The sequence below is a fragment of the Mytilus edulis genome, chromosome 12, assembly GCF_963676685.1.
Source record: "Mytilus edulis chromosome 12, xbMytEdul2.2, whole genome shotgun sequence".
NCBI classification, from domain to species: Eukaryota; Metazoa; Mollusca; class Bivalvia; order Mytilida; family Mytilidae; genus Mytilus; species Mytilus edulis.
Window position 1 is genome coordinate 56783116 of NC_092355.1, and position 24093 is coordinate 56807208.

The 24093-nt window shown below is 33.4% G+C and overlaps 2 protein-coding genes across 2 annotated transcripts in view; both read left to right on the forward strand.

The window, feature by feature from the left end:
• The window catches only part of LOC139499564 (uncharacterized), a 690384-nt gene that overhangs the window by 34962 nt on the left and 631329 nt on the right, over positions 1–24093 (forward strand). The window lies entirely within an intron of this gene.
• Positions 16935–24093, forward strand: part of LOC139499565 (uncharacterized) — a 156831-nt gene continuing 149672 nt past the window's right edge. Inside the window, exons 1-4 of the mRNA XM_071288300.1 lie at positions 16935–17022; positions 17356–17454; positions 18080–18187; positions 21039–21110. Of these exons, the coding sequence (XP_071144401.1) occupies positions 16945–17022; positions 17356–17454; positions 18080–18187; positions 21039–21110 (357 nt within the window). The 5' untranslated portion in view covers positions 16935–16944. The remainder of the gene's footprint in view (positions 17023–17355; positions 17455–18079; positions 18188–21038; positions 21111–24093) is intronic.

The window sequence follows — 24093 nt, forward strand, 5'->3', positions numbered from 1 at the left end:
CAATCGGTTGTTGGGTTGCTGCCCCTGAATTGGTAATTTTGAGGAAATTTTGCTGTTTTTGGTTATTATCTTGAATATTATTATAGATAGAGATAGACTGTAAACAGCAATAATGTTCAGTAAAGTAAGATCTACAAATAAGTCAACATGACCAAAATGGTCAGTTGACCTGTTTAGGAGTTATTGCCCTTTATAGTCAATTTTTAACCATTTTTCGTTAATTAAAGTAATCTTTTACAAAAATCTTCTCCTCTGAAACTACTGGGCCAAATTAATCCAAACTTGGCCACAATCATCTTTGGGGTATCTAGTTTAAAAAATGTGTGGCGTGACCTGGTCAACCAACCAAGATGGCCGCCACGGCAAAAATAGAACATAGGGGTAAAATGCAGTTTTTGGCTTATAACTCAAAAACCAAAGCATTTTGAGGAAATCTGACATGGGATAAAAATGTTTATCAGGTCAAGATCTATCTGCCCTGAAATTTTCAGATGAATCGGATAATCGGTTGTTGGGTTGCTGCCCCTGAATTGGTAATTTTGAGGAAATTTTGCTGTTTTTGGTTATTATCTTGAATATTATTATAGATAGAGATAAACTGTTAACAGCAATAATGTTCAGCAAAGTAAGATCTACAAATAAGTTTCATGACCAAAATGGTCAGTTGACCCGTTTAGGAGTTATTGCCCTTTATAGTCAATTTTTAACCATTTTTCGTAAATTAAAGTAATCTTTTAAAAAAATCTTCTCCTCTGAAACTACTGGGCCAAATTAATCCAAACTTGGCCACAATCATCTTTGGGGTATCTAGTTTAAAAAATGTGTGGCGTGACCTGGTCAACCAACCAAGATGGCCGCCACCGCTAAAAATAGAACATAGGGGTAAAATGCAGTTTTTGGCTTATAACTCAAAAACCAAAGCATTTTGAGGAAATCTGACATGGGATAAAAATGTTTATCAGGTCAAGATCTATCTGCCCTGAAATTTTCAGATGAATCGGTCAATCGGTTGTTGAGTTGCTGCCCCTGAATTGGTAATTTTGAGGAAATTTTGCTGTTTTTGGTTATTATCTTGAATATTATTATAGATAGAGATAAATTGTAAACAGCAATAATGTTCAGCAAAGTAAGATCTACAAATAAGTCAACATGACCAAAATGGTCAGTTGACCCCTTTAGGAGTTATTGCCCTTTATAGTCAATCTTTAACCATTTTTCATAAATCTAAGTATCTTTTACAAAATCTCCACTGAAACTACTAGGCCACAATCATCTTTGAGGTATCTAGTTTGAAAAATGTGTCCGATGACCTGGCCATTCAACCAAGATGGCCGCCACGGCTAAAAATAGAACATAGGGGTAAAATGCAGTTTTTGGCTTATAACTATGAAACCAAAGCATCTAGAGAAAATCTGACAAGAAGTTAAATTGTTAATCAAGTCAATATCTATCTGCCCTGAATTTTTCAGATGAATTGGACAACTGGTTGTTGGGTTGCTGCCCTCCAATTGGTAATTTTTAAAGAAATTTTGCCGTTTTTGGTTATATTGAATACTATTATAGATAGCGATAAACTGTAAACAGCAATAATGTTCAGCAAAGTAAGATCTACAAATAAGTCAACATGACCTAAATGGTCAATTGACCCCTTAAGGAGTTATTGCCCTTTATAGTCAATTTTTAACAATTTTCATTAATTTGGTAAATTTATGTAAATTTTTACCAAATATAGTTCTCTGTTACTAATGGGCAAAGTTCATTATAGATATAATTGTAAGAAGCAAAATCGTTCAGTAAAGTAAGAACTTCAAACACATCACCATCACCAAAATACAATTTTGTCATGAATCCATTTGTGTCCTTTGTTTAATATGCTCATAGACCAAGGTGAGCGACACAGGCTCTTTAGAGCCTCTAGTTTATGTAATAAACAAGACCCTAAAACATCTGTAAAAGTGAAAGTTTAAAGGTCTATATCAATGAGACAGCAACCAATCAATGAAAGAGGTCAAATGTGTATCAAACAATAGACAAGCATCTTTATAATATGTTATAATTATATTCCAACCTGAAATAGAAACATTTATATTCTCATTTTAAACATATTATCAGTATTTATTTGATCCCTTTCCAGTCAAGTCAATCCCTGTCCAGTTGATTTGATCCCTGTCCAGTCAAGTTGATCCTTGTCCAGTCAAGTTGATCCTTGTCAAGTGGAGTTAGTTCCTGTCCAGTCAAGTTGATCCTTGTCCAGTCAAGTTGAACCTTGTCCAGTGGATTTGATCCCTGTCCAGTCAGGCTGTTGTTATAAGTAAGTAGATCATATGTGAACTATATAGGATCATTTTAATACTGAAATTTGTTTCGAATGTAAAATATTCAAACTCTATAAGGGGAGATAATCAACTAAATAGTTTTAACATTCATAATACCCAAGACCAATATTTTAACGAGACACACACGAACATGACATCATTGCAAAATTATTTTTTTTCAAAAATAGATAGGTTAAACTGATGTGTGAACTTTGGGTAAAGGAAAGAAAAAAAATGAGTGCTAAGGCTACATTGTGTACATCACACTGATATCAACCCTATATTAAACAGATACAACACAACAGTATATGTCCCGCAATATTTCAACAGTATATATTGATGAGAACGCAACCCAACAAAGCAAGAACAGAAATATGTAGAGGTCAATATATATAATCCATAAATACAAAATATCTTCAAATGACAAGGTCTACATTTTCATGACGCTGGCAATAAAATTAAGGAAGCTGGCTTGTCATGTTTTAAATTTTTTGTCAGATTTGCGGAATCCTCTGGTTTAATCCATTTGAATACATTGAAAAAATTTGCCCGGTGACTCCCATTTTTCTTTTTGTAAATCTTTTACATGTATAATCATAAGTCATCTGTAAAAGTCTTATAAAATGTTAATTACTTTTTAACAGTTTTTGAGAACTTCAACTTGTCAAGGATAAAGCTATGAAAAGTCAAGAGAGAATAATTTCTCGCCAAAATTTCAATGGCTTATATCTCGAAAACATATAACTCAAAAACCAAAGCATTCAGAGCAAATCTGACAGGGGTAAAATTGTTCATCAGGTCAAGATCTATCTGCCCTGAAATTTTCAGATGAATTGGACAACCCATTGTTGGGTTGCTGCCCCTGAATTGGTAATTTGAAGGGAATTTTGCTGTTTTTAGTTATTGTCTTGAGAGTTATATGTCAAAAACTGCATTTTAAAAATAAAAAAAAATATATAGGTCACTGTGCTTGTTAAAAAGTACTTTAGAAGCTTTATTATAATGATGTAAGTCAGGAGCCTGTTATTCAGTGGTTGTCTATTGTTTCTGTATATATCATATTTCTTTTGTTGTATTTTTTTTTGTACATAAATTTAACAGTTAGTTTTCTCGTTTGAATTGATGTACATTTGTTATTTCAGGATTTTTTATACTCTAACAATGTTTTTTTTTAAATTTTTTAAACATAGCATTGGTTAAGTTCCTTTTACATTTAACCTCCAGAGTTATGTCCTGTTAATATTTAAGTAGAGGATAACTATGCAGCTATTGGTCGATGACATGATTTGGTTTTGTATATCCGAAAGGATTAGGTCAGTATTTACAAGTTCAAAAATAGTATTTGTTTTTCAGTTGCATGTTACAGTAACAATAATTACTATGACAACAGTTTATAAATATGGTTTTTTTTCTATTTTAGGAAATAATGGAAGATTGGAATGATGTAAGATTTTTTTCTTCTTTAAAGTCAAAACAGTCTCATGCTTTTTTTTTATCTGATAGAAAATATAAGCATGTGATAATTTGTAGGGATGTCAACTAGTACTCAAATACTGCATACTTCAAAATGATACTCGATTAATCGATTTCCTGGACCAGCACTTTTGGCTTATATAAAAAAGAAGATGTGGTATAATTGCCAATGAAACAACTCTTCACAAGAGACCAAATGACAACTATGGGTCACCACAAAGCCTTGAACAATGAGAAAAGCCCATACCGCATAGTCAGCTATACAAGTCCCAGACATTACAAAAGTAAAACAATCTAAGATGAAAACTAACGGCTTAATTTATGTACAAAAAAATGAACGAAACAAAAATATGTAACACAACAACAAACGACAACCACTGAATTACAGGCTCCTGACTTGGGACAGGGACACACATAAATAATGTAAACCAGGTCAAACATACATATGTTTTGTACGTTTCCACATCAAAGGTTAAGTCAGAGCAAATAATTTGGTTTGTATGGTTGTAATTAATGAAGTTGCAAAACAGAATTTCCTCTGAAAACTTTGACAAGATAACATTTATTGAATACAAACAAATATGTTGCACTCTTTGATATCCCTCAGTGAATAATTGAATTATCAGTGACCAGTCTTTTGTTTACATTGAAAGTACATGTATAACATCTATAAGTTTCAGCAGTTTGGTGTTATTTCAAAAATTTCCTCTTCTTCAAATTGTAAATTGAAAGTACTTAATTATGATGTCATGTACATAACATCGTTACAGTTATTAGAAAAAACAACAAAAGTGAAGCAAGATGTCTTTTTGATGTTGACAGACTATAAAAAGGTGCGAGGTCGAAATGTAGAACTTGAGCATTATCTTTAAAATTATTTATGTAAATTCAGTTTTTTTTTTTGTTTTAAATTATTGATGTTTGATTGATCTGCACGATAAAGTGACATTCAAAAAATGGTCTCCAGTTGAGCCATGGGATAGAGTAAAATGTTTCCCTTGTATTAACCAAATTAAAAATTTGTAGTTTTAAAGTGTTTGATAATTATTATTGTCTGGTGTGAAAACCATTTCAGTTACTACACTCTTTACATTTTGTTAAATGTAAACTCTATTTCTTACTTACAGAAACTTATTGAAGCTGCTAAAAAAGGAAGAGTAGAAGAATTGAAGCTTTGCCTGGCGAACGGAGCTAACATTGATTATCAAACGGTAAACTTGTAATATTGAATATCAAGTAGGTAAACTTGTAACATTGAATATCAAGTTGGTAAACTTACATGCAAATACAAGGTACTTCAAAACACAGCAGATTGTACATAACCAGTACATGACACACAAATGCAGGATACTTAAAAAAAAGCTAGGTTTGGTGAATGAGTTTTCTAAATAGTTCAACTACTGTACCACTTTCCTGCCAACACTGATCTAAACACAACACACATCATGACACAACACTTATGTTCAACACAGAACATGAGACATATCATGACACAACACTGGTGTTCATCACAGACCAGGAAACACATGACATAACACTGATGTTCATCACAACACATGAGCCACATCAAGACACAATACTGATGCTGAACAACAAACATGAGACACATGACACAACATTGTTGGCAAATACAAAAAAATGAGACACATGACACAATGTTGATATTCAATTCAAAACATGAGACATCATGACGCAGCACTGGTGTTTAACACATAACATGACACACAACAGTTATGTTCAACACAAAACATGATACATATAATGACACAACACTGATGTTCAACAAGGAACATGACACACAACCAGGGTTGGCAAAAACCCGGGTTTTATGAGTATTGCCCAGCCCAGTGGGAAATACTGGGAAAACCCGGGTTTTACTGGGTTTTAGTGGGTAATACTGGGCAATACTGGGTAATATAAAATATCTGTCTGAATTTTAAAGAGGATTCAGTGATAAACACAAATGCAATACATTTAATAAGATATTTATACCCTATTTTGTTTGTTTAGCATTTGTCTAGATTGGCAAACTGTAAATAGAAAGCAAATAAATCATTTTTTTTCAAATGAATATAGCTCCTATTAAGAATTAACAATTACATGTATTAAAGAAACATCACATTTAGATAATGTATATGTACTGTCACTAATTAATAAGTAATTATTCAGATTAGAACATAGATTTGTTTATGTAACAATAATCAGTCCTTTCAATTTTATAAGTGTTAATGGCATGACCCTGTAGGGTGTTTATTTAGCAATATGAATGTATAACAATTAAAATTAACAATTCACTTAAACACTGCAATAAAATGCATTTTTTCAAAGTTTGGACTATTGAAACAATACTTGGTAATTAAAAGGTATCTTTAAATGTGCAAATCTTGTATTCTGCCTACATATAAAATTAATAGAGAAGAGAATGAAATTGAATTTTCTAGAAATGACTGTCAATGGTTATCTGTATAAAAAGTATATATTTAGCTGTTATACTATGAAACTATAACAAGTCTTTTCTATTTTGTATTAAAATAAGCTTAAAAAATCATATTGCCCAGTAATGCCCACTATTACCCATTTGTGGGAGTATTGCCCAGCCCGGGAAAACCCGGGTTTTCCCGCCCGGGAATTCCCGGGTGGGTAATACTTTGCCAACCCTGCACACAACAGGACACAACACTGATGTTCAACAAGGAACATGATACACAACACTTGCTTTCAACACAGGACATTAATCATATGACAGAACATTGCTATACACAATACTGATGTTCAACACAGAACATGAGACACATCAAGACACACCACTGATGGTCAACACAGAACATGAGACACATCATGACACACCACTGATGGTCAACACATAACATGAGACACATCAAGACACAACACTGATGTTCAACACAGAACAAGACACACCACTGATGGTCAACACAGAACATGAGACACATCATGACACACCACTGATGGTCATCACAGAACATGAGACACATCAAGACACAACACTGATGTTCAACACAGAACAAGACACACCACTGATGGTCAACACAGATTAGGACACAACACTGATGTTCAACAAGGAACATGATACACAACACTTGCTTTCAACACAGAACATGAATCATATGACAGAACACTGATGTTCAACTCAGAGCTTGAGACACATCATGACACACCACTGATGTTCAACACAGAACATGAGACACATCATGACACACCACTGATGTTCAACACAGAACATGAGACACATCAAGACACACCACTGATGTTCAACACAGAACATGAGACACATCAAGACACACCACTGATGTTTAACTCAGAGCTTGAGACACATCATGACACAACAATGAAACATACCTGTAATCAGTTTACAGCACTAAGAACAATACTGCATTTGAAACACCTTTAAATCTAAGCACAACACTAAATATGAAACCAACTTGCAACATTAGTTATTGAATGTTAAAACACAAAAGTGGACCTGACTATTCATAGTCAATAGACAAACAAATTCAACAACTAACAACACATGGTCTGCGCCTGACTACTGAGAGTAAATAGACAAACAGATACAACAACTAACAACACATGGACTATTCATAATAAATAGACAAACAAATTCAACAACACACAACACATGGTCTGGACCTGACTAATGAGAGTAAATAGACAAACAAATACAACAACACACAACACATTGTCTGGACCTGACTACTCAGAGTAAATAGACAAACAAATACAACAACTGACAACACATGGTCTGGACCTGACTACTCAGAGTAAATAGACAAACAAATATAACAACTAACAACACATGGTCTGGACCTGACTACTCAGAGTAAATAGACATACAGATACAACAACTAACAACACATGTTCTGGACCTGACTACTCAGAGTAAATAGACAAACAAATGCAACAACTAGCAATACATCGTCTGCACCTGACTTCTCAGAGTAAATAGACAAACAAACACAACAACCGACAACACATGGACCTGACTACTCAGAGTAAATAGACAAAACAAATACAACAACTGACAACACATGGTCTGGACCTGACTACTCAGAGTAAATAGACGAACAAATATGACAACTAACAACACATGGTCTGGACCTAACTACTCAGAGTAAATAGACAAACAAATACAACAACTGACAACACATGGCCTGGACCTGACTACTCAGAGTGAATAGACATACAAATATAACAACAAACAACACGTGGTCTGGACGTGGCTACTCACAGTAAATAGACAAACAAATATAACAACTCATGGTCTGGACCTGACCTGACTACTCAGAGTAAATATACAAACAAATATAACAACAAACAACACATGGTCTGGACCTGGCTACTCACAGTAAATAGACAAACAAATATCACAACTCATGGTCTGGACCTGACCTGACTACTCAGAGTAAATATACAAACAAATCCAACAACTAACAACACATGGACTATTCATAGTAAATAGACAAACAAATACAACAACAAACAACACATAGTCTGGACCTGACTACTCAGAGTAAATAGACAAACAAATATAACAACAAACAACACGTAGTCTGGACCTGGCTACTCACAGTAAATAGACAAACAAATATCACAACTCATGGTCTGGAACTGACCTGACTACTCAGAGTAAATATACAAACAAATATAACAACAAACAACACATGGTCTGGACCTGGCTACTCACAGTAAATAAACAAACAAATATAACAACAGACAACACATGGTCTGGACCTGGCTACTCACAGTAAATAGACAAACAAATATCACAACTCATGGTCTGGACCTGACCTGACTACTCAGAGTAAATATACAAACAAATATAACAACAAACAACACATGGTCTGTACCTGGCTACTCACAGTAAATAGACAAACAAATATAACAACTCATGGTCTGGACCTGACCTGACTACTCAAAGTAAATATAAAAAGAAATACAACAACTAACAACACATGGACTATTCATAGTAAATAGACAAACAAATACAACAACAAACAACACATGGTCTGGACCTGACTACTCAGAGTAAATAGACAAACAAATATAACAACAAACAACACGTGGTCTGGACCTGGCTACTCACAGTAAATAGACAAACAAATATCACAATTCATGGTCTGAACCTGACCTGACTACTCAGAGTAAATATACAAACAAATATAACAACAAACAACACATGGTCTGGACCTGGCTACTCACAGTAAATAGACAAACAAATATCACAACTCATAGTCTGAACCTGACCTGACTACTCAGAGTAAATATACAAACAAATATAACAACAAACAACACATGGTCTGGACCTGGCTACTCACAGTAAATAGACAAACAAATATCACAACTCATGGTCTGGACCTGACCTGACTACTTAGAGTAAATAGACAAACAAATATGACAACACACAACACATGGTCTGGACCTGACCTGACTACTCAGAGTAAATAGACAAACAAATACAACAACAAACGACACATGGTCTGGACCTGGCTACTCACAGTAAATAGACAAACAAATATCACAACTCATGGTCTGGACCTGACCTGACTACTTAGAAAAAATAGACAAACAAATATGACAACACACAACACATGGTCTGGACCTGACCTGACTACTCAGAGTAAATAGACAAACAAATACAACAACACACAACACATGGTCTGGACCTGGCTACTCAGAGTAAATAGACACAAAAAGAACAACTTACAACACATTATCTGGACCTGACTTCTGAGAGTAAATAGACCAAACAAATACAACAACACACAACACATGTTCTGGACCTCACTGCTCAGAGTAAATAGACAAACAAATACAACAACAAACGACACATGATCTGGACCTGACTACTCAGAGTAAATAGACATACAAATATAACAACTAACAACACATGGTCTGGACCTGACTACTCAGAGTAAAGAGACAAACAAATACAACAACACACAACACATGTTCTGGACCTCACTGCTCAGAGTAAATAGACAAACAAATACAACAACAAACGACACATGATCTGGACCTGACTACTCAGAGTAAATAGACAAACAAGTACAACAACTAACAACACATGACCTGGACCTGACTACTCAGAGTAAATAGACATATAAATACAACAACTAACAACGCATGGCCTGGACCAGACTACTCAGAGTAAATAGACAAACAAATATAACAACTTACAAGGCATGGCCTGGACCTGACTACTCAGAGTAAATAGACATATAAATACAACAACTTACAACACATGGTCTGGACCTGACTACTCAGAGTAAATATACAAACAAATGTAACAACTAACAACACATGATCTGGACCTGACTACTCAGAGTAAATAGACATATAAATACAACAACTTACAACACATGGTCTGGACCAGACTACTCAGAGTAAATCGACATACAAATACAACAACTTACAACACATGGTCTGGACCAGACTACTCAGAGTAAATAGACAAACAAATATAACAACAGACAACACACGGTCTGGACCTGACTACTCAGAGTAAATAGACATATAAATACAACAACTTACAACACATGGTCTGGACCTGACTACTCAGAGTAAATAGACATATAAATACAACAACTTACAACACATGGTCTGGACCTGACTATTCAGTTTAAATAGACATACAAATATAACAACTAACAACACATGGTCTGGACCTGACTACTCAGAATAAATAGACATATAAATACAACAACACACAACACATGGTCTGGACCTGACTACTCAGAGTAAATAGACAAACAAATACAACAACACACAACACATAGTCTGGACCTGACTACTCAGAATAAATAGACATATAAATACAACAACTTACAACACATGGTCTGGACCTGACTACTCAGAATAAATAGACATATAAATACAACAACTTACAACGCATGGTCTGGACCTGACTACTCAGAATAAATAGACATATAAATACAACAACTTACAACGCATGGCCTGGACCTGACTGCTCAGAGTAAATAGACATATAAATACAACAACTTACAACACATGGTCTGGACCTGACTACTCAGAATAAATAGACATATAAATATAACAACAAACAACACATGGTCTGGACCTGGCTACTCACAGTAAATAGACAAACAAATATCACAACTCATGGTCTGAACCTGACCTGACTACTCAGAGTAAATATACAAACAAATATAACAACAAACAACACATGGTCTGGACCTGGCTACTCACAGTAAATAGACAAACAAATATCACAACTCATGGTCTGGACCTGACCTGACTACTTAGAGTAAATAGACAAACAAATATGACAACACACAACACATGGTCTGGACCTGACCTGACTACTCAGAGTAAATAGACAAACAAATACAACAACAAACGACACATGGTCTGGACCTGGCTACTCACAGTAAATAGACAAACAAATATCACAACTCATGGTCTGGACCTGACCTGACTACTTAGAAAAAATAGACAAACAAATATGACAACACACAACACATGGTCTGGACCTGACCTGACTACTCAGAGTAAATAGACAAACAAATACAACAACACACAACACATGGTCTGGACCTGGCTACTCAGAGTAAATAGACACAAAAAGAACAACTTACAACACATTATCTGGACCTGACTTCTGAGAGTAAATAGACCAAACAAATACAACAACACACAACACATGTTCTGGACCTCACTGCTCAGAGTAAATAGACAAACAAATACAACAACAAACGACACATGATCTGGACCTGACTACTCAGAGTAAATAGACATACAAATATAACAACTAACAACACATGGTCTGGACCTGACTACTCAGAGTAAAGAGACAAACAAATACAACAACACACAACACATGTTCTGGACCTCACTGCTCAGAGTAAATAGACAAACAAATACAACAACAAACGACACATGATCTGGACCTGACTACTCAGAGTAAATAGACAAACAAGTACAACAACTAACAACACATGACCTGGACCTGACTACTCAGAGTAAATAGACATATAAATACAACAACTAACAACGCATGGCCTGGACCAGACTACTCAGAGTAAATAGACAAACAAATATAACAACTTACAAGGCATGGCCTGGACCTGACTACTCAGAGTAAATAGACATATAAATACAACAACTTACAACACATGGTCTGGACCTGACTACTCAGAGTAAATATACAAACAAATGTAACAACTAACAACACATGATCTGGACCTGACTACTCAGAGTAAATAGACATATAAATACAACAACTTACAACACATGGTCTGGACCTGACTACTCAGAGTAAATAGACATATAAATACAACAACTTACAACACATGGTCTGGACCAGACTACTCAGAGTAAATCGACATACAAATACAACAACTTACAACACATGGTCTGGACCAGACTACTCAGAGTAAATAGACAAACAAATATAACAACAGACAACACACGGTCTGGACCTGACTACTCAGAGTAAATAGACATATAAATACAACAACTTACAACACATGGTCTGGACCTGACTATTCAGTTTAAATAGACATACAAATATAACAACTAACAACACATGGTCTGGACCTGACTACTCAGAATAAATAGACATATAAATACAACAACACACAACACATGGTCTGGACCTGACTACTCAGAGTAAATAGACAAACAAATACAACAACACACAACACATAGTCTGGACCTGACTACTCAGAATAAATAGACATATAAATACAACAACTTACAACACATGGTCTGGACCTGACTACTCAGAATAAATAGACATATAAATACAACAACTTACAACGCATGGTCTGGACCTGACTACTCAGAATAAATAGACATATAAATACAACAACTTACAACGCATGGCCTGGACCTGACTGCTCAGAGTAAATAGACATATAAATACAACAACTTACAACACATGGTCTGGACCTGACTACTCAGAATAAATAGACATATAAATACAACAACTTACAACACATGGTCTGGACCTGACTACTCAGAGTAAATAGACAAACAAATATAACAACTTACAACACATGGTCTGGACCTGACTACTCAGAGTAAATAGACAAACAAATATAACAACTAACAACACATGGCCTGGACCTGACTACTCAGAGTAAATAGACATATCAATACAACAACTAACAACACATGGTCTGGACCTGACTACTCAGAGTAAAGAGACAAACAAATACAACAACACACAACACATGGTCTGAACTTGACCTGACTACTCACAGTAAATAGACAAACAAGTACAACAACTAACATCACATGACCTGGACCTGACTACTCAGAGTAAATAGACATATAAAAACAACAACTAACAACGCATGGCCTGGACCAGACTACTCAGAGTAAATATACAAACAAATATAACAACTAACAACACATGGTCTGGACCTGACTACTCACAGTAAATAGACATATAAATACAACAACTAACAACGCATGGCCTGGACCAGACTACTCAGAGTAAATATACAAACAAATGTAACAACAAACAACACATGGTCTGGACCTGACTACTCAGAGTAAATAGACAAACAAATACAACAACACACAACACATGGTATGGACCTGACTACTCAGAGTTAATAGACAAACAAATACAACAACAAACAACACATGGTCTGGACCTGACTACTCATAGTAAATAGACAAACAAATATAACAACTGACAACACATGGTCTGGACCTGACTACTCACAGTAAATAGACAAACAAATACAACAACACACAACACATGGTCTGGACCTGACTACTCAGAGTAAATAGACAAACAAATATAACAACTAACAACACATGGTCTGGACCTGACTACTCAGAGTAAATAGACAAACAAATACAACAACACACAACACATGGTAAGGACCTGACTACTCAGAGTAAATAGACAAACAAATACAACAACAAACAACACATGGTATGGACCTGACTACTCAGAGTAAATAGACAAACAAATACAACAACAAACAACACATGGTCTGGACCTGACTACTCATAGTAAATAGACAAACAAATATAACAACTGACAACACATGATCTGGACCTGACTACTCACAGTAAATAGACAAACAAATACAACAACACACAACACATGGTCTGGACCTGACTACTCACAGTAAATAGACAAACAAATACAACAACACACAACACATGGTCTGGACCTGACTACTCAGAGTAAATAGACAAACAAATATAACAACTTACAACACATGGTCTGGACCTGACTACTCAGAGTAAATAGACAAACAAATATAACAACTAACAACACATGGCCTGGACCTGACTACTCAGAGTAAATAGACATATAAATACAACAACTAACAACACATGGTCTGGACCTGACTACTCAGAGTAAAGAGACAAACAAATACAACAACACACAACACATGGTCTGAACTTGACCTGACTACTCACAGTAAATAGACAAACAAGTACAACAACTAACAACACATGACCTGGACCTGACTACTCAGAGTAAATAGACATATAAAAACAACAACTAACAACGCATGGCCTGGACCAGACTACTCAGAGTAAATATACAAACAAATATAACAACTAACAAAACATGGTCTGGACCTGACCACTCACAGTAAATAGACATATAAATACAACAACTAACAACGCATGGCCTGGACCAGACTACTCAGAGTAAATATACAAACAAATGTAACAACAAACAACACATGGTCTGGACCTGACTACTCAGAGTAAATAGACAAACAAATACAACAACACACAACACATGGTATGGACCTGACTACTCAGAGTAAATAGACAAACAAATACAACAACAAACAACACATGGTCTGGACCTGACTACTCATAGTAAATAGACAAACAAATATAACAACTGACAACACATGGCAGGGATCTCCATGGCCTGTTTAACGATGGCGCCCCGCCATCGTTCAAATGTCTTGCGCCATCGTCAAATGACTCGCTCCATCGTTAAATTATCTTGCGCCATCGTTAAATTGTCTTCTGCCATCGTTCAAAACTTCATCATTTTTTGTAGCCCGACGCCATTTTTTTATCAATTATAATCAAATGCATGTAATTGCATAACCCTCAGGCTTTTTGTGTTATAATCCAACACAGTTCTAACGCCTGAGGGATATCCGGATTAAGATCGCTAATCACTTGTACCTGAGCTTGTACAGGTAGATCAACAAACCAGACAGGAGAATACTATCTGAGGATAGACGATCCATTTGTCGAATTAATCAACTAAGTTTCAGCAAATGATTATGATAATTTGGATTAAATAAATAAATTAATAATCCAGTTACAAAGAAAACAGTTTAACAAGTCGAACACGTGCTTTATTTTGACTTACGCAATCAGCAACCCCCTTTTTTAAGAAGTACAAAATAAGACGCAAAACAGTAAATATTATTTCATCACAAATAACTCGAGTACTGCTGTAACGATAATTTAAAATGACTTTAAAAGTTTAAAAGTAAAAACTTATAAATATTTCCTGTAAAGAAATATCGTATCATAATTCCGAATTCATTTCGTATATTACAATCAAATTGATACATCCGCGTTTCCGGTTTCTATTCAGACTCGAAAGATGCATGTTGCACAGCATCAATTTGTCAGATAAAGTCATTAAAAACCTTTTCATTTGCTTTACAAATCTCTTTAACCTTTTACATAACCCGTACGAATCGTTTTGTTGTTGCTGCAAATCAGCCATACCGGTAATGGGTTCTGAATTTGACAGTGTCCATAAAAAATAAGCTTCCACATCATATGATTTTTGACCCCCATAACAATTACCAAAAATACAAGAGATCTACATGGGGACCTTCATGACAGCTTTTAGTCATTCTCGACTAAGGGGGGGACCATGAAGACTTGGTATTTGAATGGTTAAAAACGGCAATAAATGAACATATTGACACTTCTAATTCTATAATGAAAATTCAAATAAATATAATTTCAATAAGCAATGAATTAGCATGTTCACCATTCCTTGTATGGAGGGATAAAATACTTCCGATCGCGCTACACTGTACAGCGTATACACGGTTTGTAATGGTGAAAGTTCCTCCATGGTTCAATTTTCATCCATGGAGATCCCTGCATGGTCTGGACCTGACTACTCACAGTAAATAGACAAACAAATACAACAACACACAACACATGGTCTGGACCTGACTACTCAGAGTAAATAGACAAACAAATATAACAACTAACAACACATGGTCTGGACCTGACTACTCAGAGTAAATAGACAAACAAATATAACAACTGACAACACATGGTCTGGACCTGACTACTCACAGTAAATAGACAAACAAATATAACAACTAACAACACATGGTCTGGACCTGACTACTCAGAGTAAATAGACAAACAAATATAACAACTGACAACACATGGTCTGGACCTGACTACTCACAGTAAATAGACAATAAATATAACAACGCACAACACATGGTCTGGACCTGACTACTCTAATGTAGAAATATCTTGTAAAAAGGACAAATAGTCGTTAGATTCATATAAAATGTAATGCGTTTAACTCATATAATTGTTCTGTATCTGACATGTCTGAAAATACTACTCTTTTTCACTTTTCTTTAAATTTTTTTAAATTAATGATAAATACTAAATCTGCACTAAATCCTGTTGTTAATTAGACATGTTTAATGGACAACAAATGCTTGAATGAATAATAATAATAATGATAATAATAATAATCTTTATTTAAACATGTTAAAGAGGATCTCATTTTCTTTATGTTGTACTAAATCAGGAAATAAAACTTTTTTCTTGCTTTTTTAAATAATTTATTATTAATGCAATCTACACTAAATCATGTTGTTAATTATACATGTACAGGTTTAATGGACAACTAATATTTGTTAGAATCATATAAAGTGGGGTCTCATTTTACTCATAGTATTGTTCTGAATCAGAAAATATACTTTTTTTCATATTTCTTTGAAAAATTTACTTTTATAAAATTTATGATTATACTGAATCTACACTAAATCCTGTTGTTAATCAGACAGTTTTAATTAATGTGACTATTTATTTTTGTTTATATTTATTACACAACATTGTCCAGTTTATCAGACAAGTTTTGATGTCAGTTGTATTATTCCAGGGTAGTGGATACACAGCATTAATGTATGCAGCCAGGTTTGGACATGTGGAAGTGTCTCGACTACTTCTGGAGAACAGATGTAACAAAGATATCACAAATGTATGTTATCTACTAAGTCTGATTACATTACTTTTAATCAACACTAAATCATGTTGTTAATTAGACAGGTTTAATGAACAAATATTTGTAATAATCATATAAAGTGGGGTCTCATTTTACTCGTAGTATTGTTCTGAATCAGAAAATATAACTTTTTTCATATTTCTTTGAAAAAATTACTTTTATAAAATTAATGATTTTACTGAATCTACACTAAATCCTGTTGTTAGTCAGACAGTTTTAATTAATGTGACTATTTATTTTTGTTTATATTTATTACACAACATTGTCCAGTTTATCAGACAAGTTTTGATGTCAGTTGTATTATTCCAGGTTAGAGGAGAGACAGCATTAATGTTGGCAGCCTGGGGAGGACATGTGGAAGTGTCTCGACTACTTCTGGAGAACAGATGTAACAAAGATATCACAGATGTATGTTATCTACTAAGTCTGATTACATTACTTTTAATCAACACAAAATCATGTTGTTAATTAGACAGGTTTAATGAACAACTAATATTATTTGTTAGAATCATATAAAGTGGGGTCTCATTTTACTTGTCTCCTTGTACTAAATCAGGAAATGTAACTATTTTTCATATTTCTTTGAAAAAGTTTTTTTTTTTTAAATTGATCATTATTCTGAACCATGTTAATCAGACAGATTTCATTATAATATCAACAAATACTTGCTAGAATTATATAAAGTGAGATATCGTTTATCTCTGTGCATTGCACTGAATCCCTTGATATAAATATTTTATGCATTTCTTGAAAAAAGGTTAACATGACATTTCTGATGGAAGTTCTGACATCCCACAAAAAAAACTTGTTGTTTATTTGTTGTTTATGTACAATATGAATACAAGTGTGACTGTTCATTTTGTTCAGTTTTGACCACTGATTCATGTGAGATACATTTTGTTTTTATTTATTACACAACATTATCCTGTTTATCAGACAAGTTTTATATCAGTTGTAGAATATGTTGTATACTATTTATATTGGTAACAAAGTAGTATCCATAATATTTACATGTTATTTGGTATAATTATAGAATAATTGTAAAACAGCTCTACATCTGGCTGCTGAGTATGGTGGTCTACAGGTCACAAGATGTCTAGTAGAAGAAGGAGGCATCAGTCCCTTTGTTAAAACACATAAGGTAATATATTATAGTAAAGGCTCAGTATTCAACTAGTAAATAATGCATCACTAAAATGATGTTAATGATATTTTTGGTCAAATGGGATTTTTTTTCTCAAGGTTATAGTTACACATATTTCATATGATACTTTAAATTGAACTAAAAATATGAAAGTGTTTTATAGACTTGTATGGCTTAGTTTTACTATAAAACACATGAACATAGATGATCATATAAAAGAAATCCAGTATGAATACAAATATGAATAAATCCAGTATAAAATTATTTTGTTTATAGACCACTAACCAGTTTAGGTGATTTAATAGTTATACTAAAAGAGAATGATTTTATTATTCCATAATTTGTTAGCCAAATTATATGAATATCTCAGTTTTAGGGAAAAGAAGCAATAGTAATAACCTATAAGTAAATGGATAAAATAGTTTTTGATATCAAATATAATAATTTGTATTGATTCAAAATTAGACCTGGCAATATCCTGAATATGGCACTTGTTGTCATTAAACCCAATGTAAACAAACAAACTGTCAAAAGACACATCCACCAATCCGTTGTTGTGACAATGATAACAAAGTTATTAGATAGTATCAAAATAGTCTTAAGCAATACATTAAAATAAGTTCATCGTGTATTTATTATTGAATAGTTAAAAAATCATGCTATTGTATTATCTCCCCTTATATGGCAAAGTTTAAAATAAATTAATAAAACAACACTAATCTGTTTTTTTTTTGTAAAATATAGTCGTAAGTATGATAAAACACTTACATTTCTATATCAACATGAAAAGTCTTACACATAAATTACATACAACTTTCGAAATTTGCACATTTCACTAAAGATTTAGACCGTTTGTTGTCTGTTTTTTTCAAAATCTAAGAAAGAGGAAGACACCCCAGCCTCCCTATGACTGCAAATTTCTTCAAATTCTTGTTTTTAAGCTATATAGTTGGAATAGTTGCAGAAAAAACTCTCATCTGTGCCATAATTTATGTATTTCCTTATTTATACGATGTCAGTGATAAAACTAAAAGCTATGAAATCTGTAAAATAACAATATACAGCAGGGTTTCCCCTGGGTCAATTATTTTTTTCGCCACCTCTTTCGCCAAAACAATATATTTTTCGCCACTTTATTATTTTTTTCGCCAAGTAAGATAACTATATTTTTCGTTTATAATTTACCTTTTTTTCTTACACCCCACCCCCCTTTTTCCCTTTTGCCCAATTGTGTCTATGATTATTCTGTCAAACTTATTTTAGAGTCTACATTTAATGAATAAACACTAAACATTTACTTTAAAACAACAGATTTTGTTTTTAACATAAAAGGGAAAAATATTCATTGTATTTTAAACAACTTTTCTAAATAAGGGGGCCACTATACTTTTAATAATAAAGAAGATATAAGTCCTGGAATACAACAAAATTAATGGACAGGTTTTGATTATATAATACCAGTATAGTTCATAGGGAAAATTTCTTTAAAAGAAAAATATTGATGTGCCCTTTTGTACTAAGAAGTGGTTTTTACAACAAAACAAAAGCTTTTATCACATGATATTTTGATCCCTCATTTCATGTGTAGTCATAACATTGAAGGGCTACTCTCATTCAAGGGGTTGTTCCCAACCTTTTGGATAGATTTCTTCATAACGACAGGTTTCATTTCTTGACCATCGTAACTGAAAAAGTTGAGACGTAAAACTATGCTTGAAACACACGTGTCACTCAAACGACTTTAAAGTAGTCTCCCTAATCAAATACCTATATTAAAGTCAAAGGATAATAAAAGTTTTAAATCGGAGATTTTTCTTGGTTTTGAAAATTTTTCGTCACAACAACAGCTTTCTTTTCTAAACTATCTTTAAAAAGAGAGGAGACGTCAGAAGTTTGCTTCAAACACGTGCGTCGCAAAGTGGTAAATAAATTCTGTATGTGACATTTAACGGAAGCCATTTAACCATATCATTTTGTCAAACAATTCAATCAACACCTTTATTAATTAGTCCTTTGTTGTCGATAGCTATAAAATGCAATCAGCTGATTATTGATTTTCTGTCCAAATCTTAATGATGTCAAGGTGAATTCCGAGTATTGTCTGATAGGTAAAGTCCGAGAAATTCGAAAAAAGTAAATAAACAAGATGGAGGAAAATAAATCGTTCTATATATTTCTTTCGCCAAATTCTTTCGCAAATGACGAATTTTTATCGCCACAATTATTATTTTTTCACAAATTGCGAAAATGGCGACCGCCAGTGGAAACCCTGTACAGTTATAGGAGAGTATGGATAGGGTATACAGAATAGAAAATCATGAACGATAGAAAAAAACTTCAGGAATAGAGAGAATTGGGCAAAAAGATGATGAATAGAAAATAATGGGGTGCAAAAATATAAATAATAAAGAAAAATGGGGTGCTAAAATATATATAAAAAAAACTTGAGAATAATTTGTCCAAAAAATAAAAAGTAAATAGTTAAAAAAAACAAAATCCTACAACCCTCATCTAGACATAAGAATTCAATAACAGATTTAAAAAAAAAAAGCGTAAAAAAAAATACAAAGACTAAACATGCTAAATGCTGACAGACTGAGATTATTTCATATGCTTTAAAAAAAAAAAAAAAAGGTAAAATTCTTCTTAAAGGCTACAGAAAAAGTTATAAAAATAATCAGAATGTTGTTCATGAGTTGTATTTTATAAATGAACATAATATGGTTAGCACCGTTAAAAAACTAAGATACCACTCAGCTGCTACTGGTCTTGATTATTGTATGATATGTGTTACAAAAGTCTTCTTTGTAATAATCAGATAAAGGCAATATAAAGATTTGTATTTCAGGGTAAGACTCCATACGATCTGGCAGCAGCAAGGGGATTTGGGCAGTATAAAGAAGTGATGGAATACTTACAGGTACACATACTTTTAATTACAAATGCTTACACTTAGAATAAATCAGGTACAAAGCCAGGATACTCTAGGGGACATTCTTTATGTCTTGAAATAAAAATTTCAAATTCTAATGCAATTTATTTGTTATTACGATTTTGATTGGAAGAAATCATATATTTGAGACGCTAAATTCAACGCTTTACCAGCCTTTCACAAAGCTAAGCCACCATTTTGAATTCAGGAAATTATTGGTTTGTGATTTCTTCAATATTAAACAAAATTAGTAGATGTCTTTTATTTCATTCAAGACAGTGGCGGATCCAGAACTTTTCCTAAAGGGGGGCCCGCTGACTGACCTAAGGGGGGGCCGCTCCAGTCATGCTTCAATGATTCCCTATATAATCAACCAAATTTTTCCCACGAAAGGGGGGGCCCGGCCCCCCAGGGCCCCCCTGGATCCGCCTATGCAAGAGTGTTAAGCCGAAAACAAGTTTTGCAAAATTCTATTTGAGATTCTTACACTGACAGTCTGTCTATAACCTCCTTTTCATGTTTAACTAGTCTCAGATCAGATCAGGTTTGGAGTAATTGTAATTTTAATCATTAGTCAGCTATAATTGATTTCAATTTTTTAAGTAATCATTGTAATCATTAATCAACCAAAAGTTACAAGTAATTTGATTTAATCAATTACTTTTCAAAACATGTTTTAATCCTGATTTTTTTAACAGTATTACATTCTGATTAAATTGACGAAAAATTCAAAAAAATGCCTTTATTTTCAATATGAAAAAAAAAATATTTCATGTCTTGGACATGTTGGATAAACCTTTTGTTATTCATTTTAAATAAATAGGATAAACTTTATTTAGTATGTGCATACATGTACCTTGTAAGGTCCCCTTGCCTGTCAGACAGTTTTCATTTGGCCTCAATCTTATTTCATTGTTCAGTGATCAAGGTTAAGTTTTCATGGTCAAGTCCATATATCAGATACAATAAAAAAAAAATTATACTATAATTGGTGCATGAAATGATTGTAAGGTGTACATGTCCAACTGGCAGGTGTCATCTGACCTTCACCTCATTTTCATGGTTCAGTGGTGTCAGTGTTCTCCCCAGGCCGTTTTAGCGTCGCGGTCCCGCGACGCTATAATTATTTTAAAGATGCTATTTTACTTGTCCTCAATTTTGAACTTTCATCTACTGTAAATTCAGAAATTATTGCATGCATTTTTTATTGCGATTTTGTCATTTTACGCTTGAATGCGATTTTAATTTTTACGATTTTGAGAAAGGTCATGCTTAATTCAGTTAAAATATTACAAAATGCGAGTTTTAATTATTGCGTTTACAACTCAGTCGCATTATTCGCAATAATAAAAACCTCGCAATAATTTCTGAATTTACAGTATTATCGATTATGATCATAAAAATTATATCACCTTTAATTGTAATCCCTTTAAGTCGGACACTAAAGGCAATTAAGAGATTGAATAGCCAGGTGTTAATTGCCCTCAGGGTGATAACTGTTTGGATGCGAATATCCCAAGCTGACACTTGTGACATGACTAATACCACGTGTCTGCAATCACCAATTTCGACATGGAAAAATGCAATCACAAAAACAACTTGAAATCTATGTTTTGTATTACGAAATTTCAAAGATTAAAACGATTTTTTATTTTTTTAAAAGGTCGTTTATTTGTGCAACTCTCCAAAAAATACTTTCTTTCTCTTCCGGTAATACGAGAGCGAGAATTTTGGTTTTGAGCTAAAATAAGTTTTATACTTCTTTAAAAAGTAATCATAATTGGCTTAAGTTTATGTTTAATTTATTTAATGCATTAAAAGCGTCTTATTCATTCACAATCTCTTGTCAAACAATGTTTATTCTCGGACTCATTTTCGTAAATTTTTCTACGGCCGTCATTGCACATTTTTGTGTAAATTACGGATCGGAACCGGACCAGATATGTCAAAAATCCGCATTTTCACGATAATGACAACAGACGGACGGTAGACAGAAAAAATATACCAATAGAGAAAACTACGCATTAATAGACTATTTGTTAGATAACTTTGTTAAAAATACGTATCATTTTGATGTAAAGATAAGAAATAACAGGGACTAATTCATTCAGTGCCATGAAACAATGAATTTCATAAACATGATAAAAAAAAGTATTTAAATTGATATTTTTTTTGCTACTTTTGCTACTAGTACTTTATCTTTACTTAATATAATATAAAAAAAATAGTTAATTTTGTGTACTAGATATTTAGTTTTGTATATATACAGGTTGCGCTATAATGAACCATTCATTCATTTGACTTATTGTTGGGTAACTGAAAGCACATATTTATTTTTATTTGGCACAAGAGGAAAAAAATAATTCTGTATAAACTATAAATGTATAAAGAAAACATAAACTGAAACAACTGTTTTTGTTGTTATAGTTCAATTGTATTCTCAGTTATGAATTGAACAATATAAACTAAAACATATAGAGGAAATAAAGCATTAACGTGACGCGACAAATGACATTAAAAAAAAATACAGTTATTTTTTTTTACGCAAAATGTGATGCTATCCAAAATTTCTGGGGAGAACACTGGGTGTAATTTGATTTTTTGTGTTGTTCTTTTCTTCTAATATTACCGTATATGCAATAGGTCATCTATTTTTGGTGTATCGAAGTAAATTACGATTTACATGTCAGTCTTGCAAGTGTATTCGACTTTGACCTCATTTTCATAGTTCATTGCTCATTGTTAAGTTTTTGTGTTTTGGTCTATTTCTCTTGAACTATAATTAAAAGGTCAACTATATTTGGTGTATCGAATGATTATAAGTTGTATATGTCTGTTTTGTAGGTATCACCTGACCTTGACCTCATGTTCATGGTTGATTGGTCAATATTAAGTTTTCATGGTTAAGTTTCTTTCTTGGATTGTATAGGCAATAGGACAACTATATTTGGTGTATCAAATGATTGTAAGT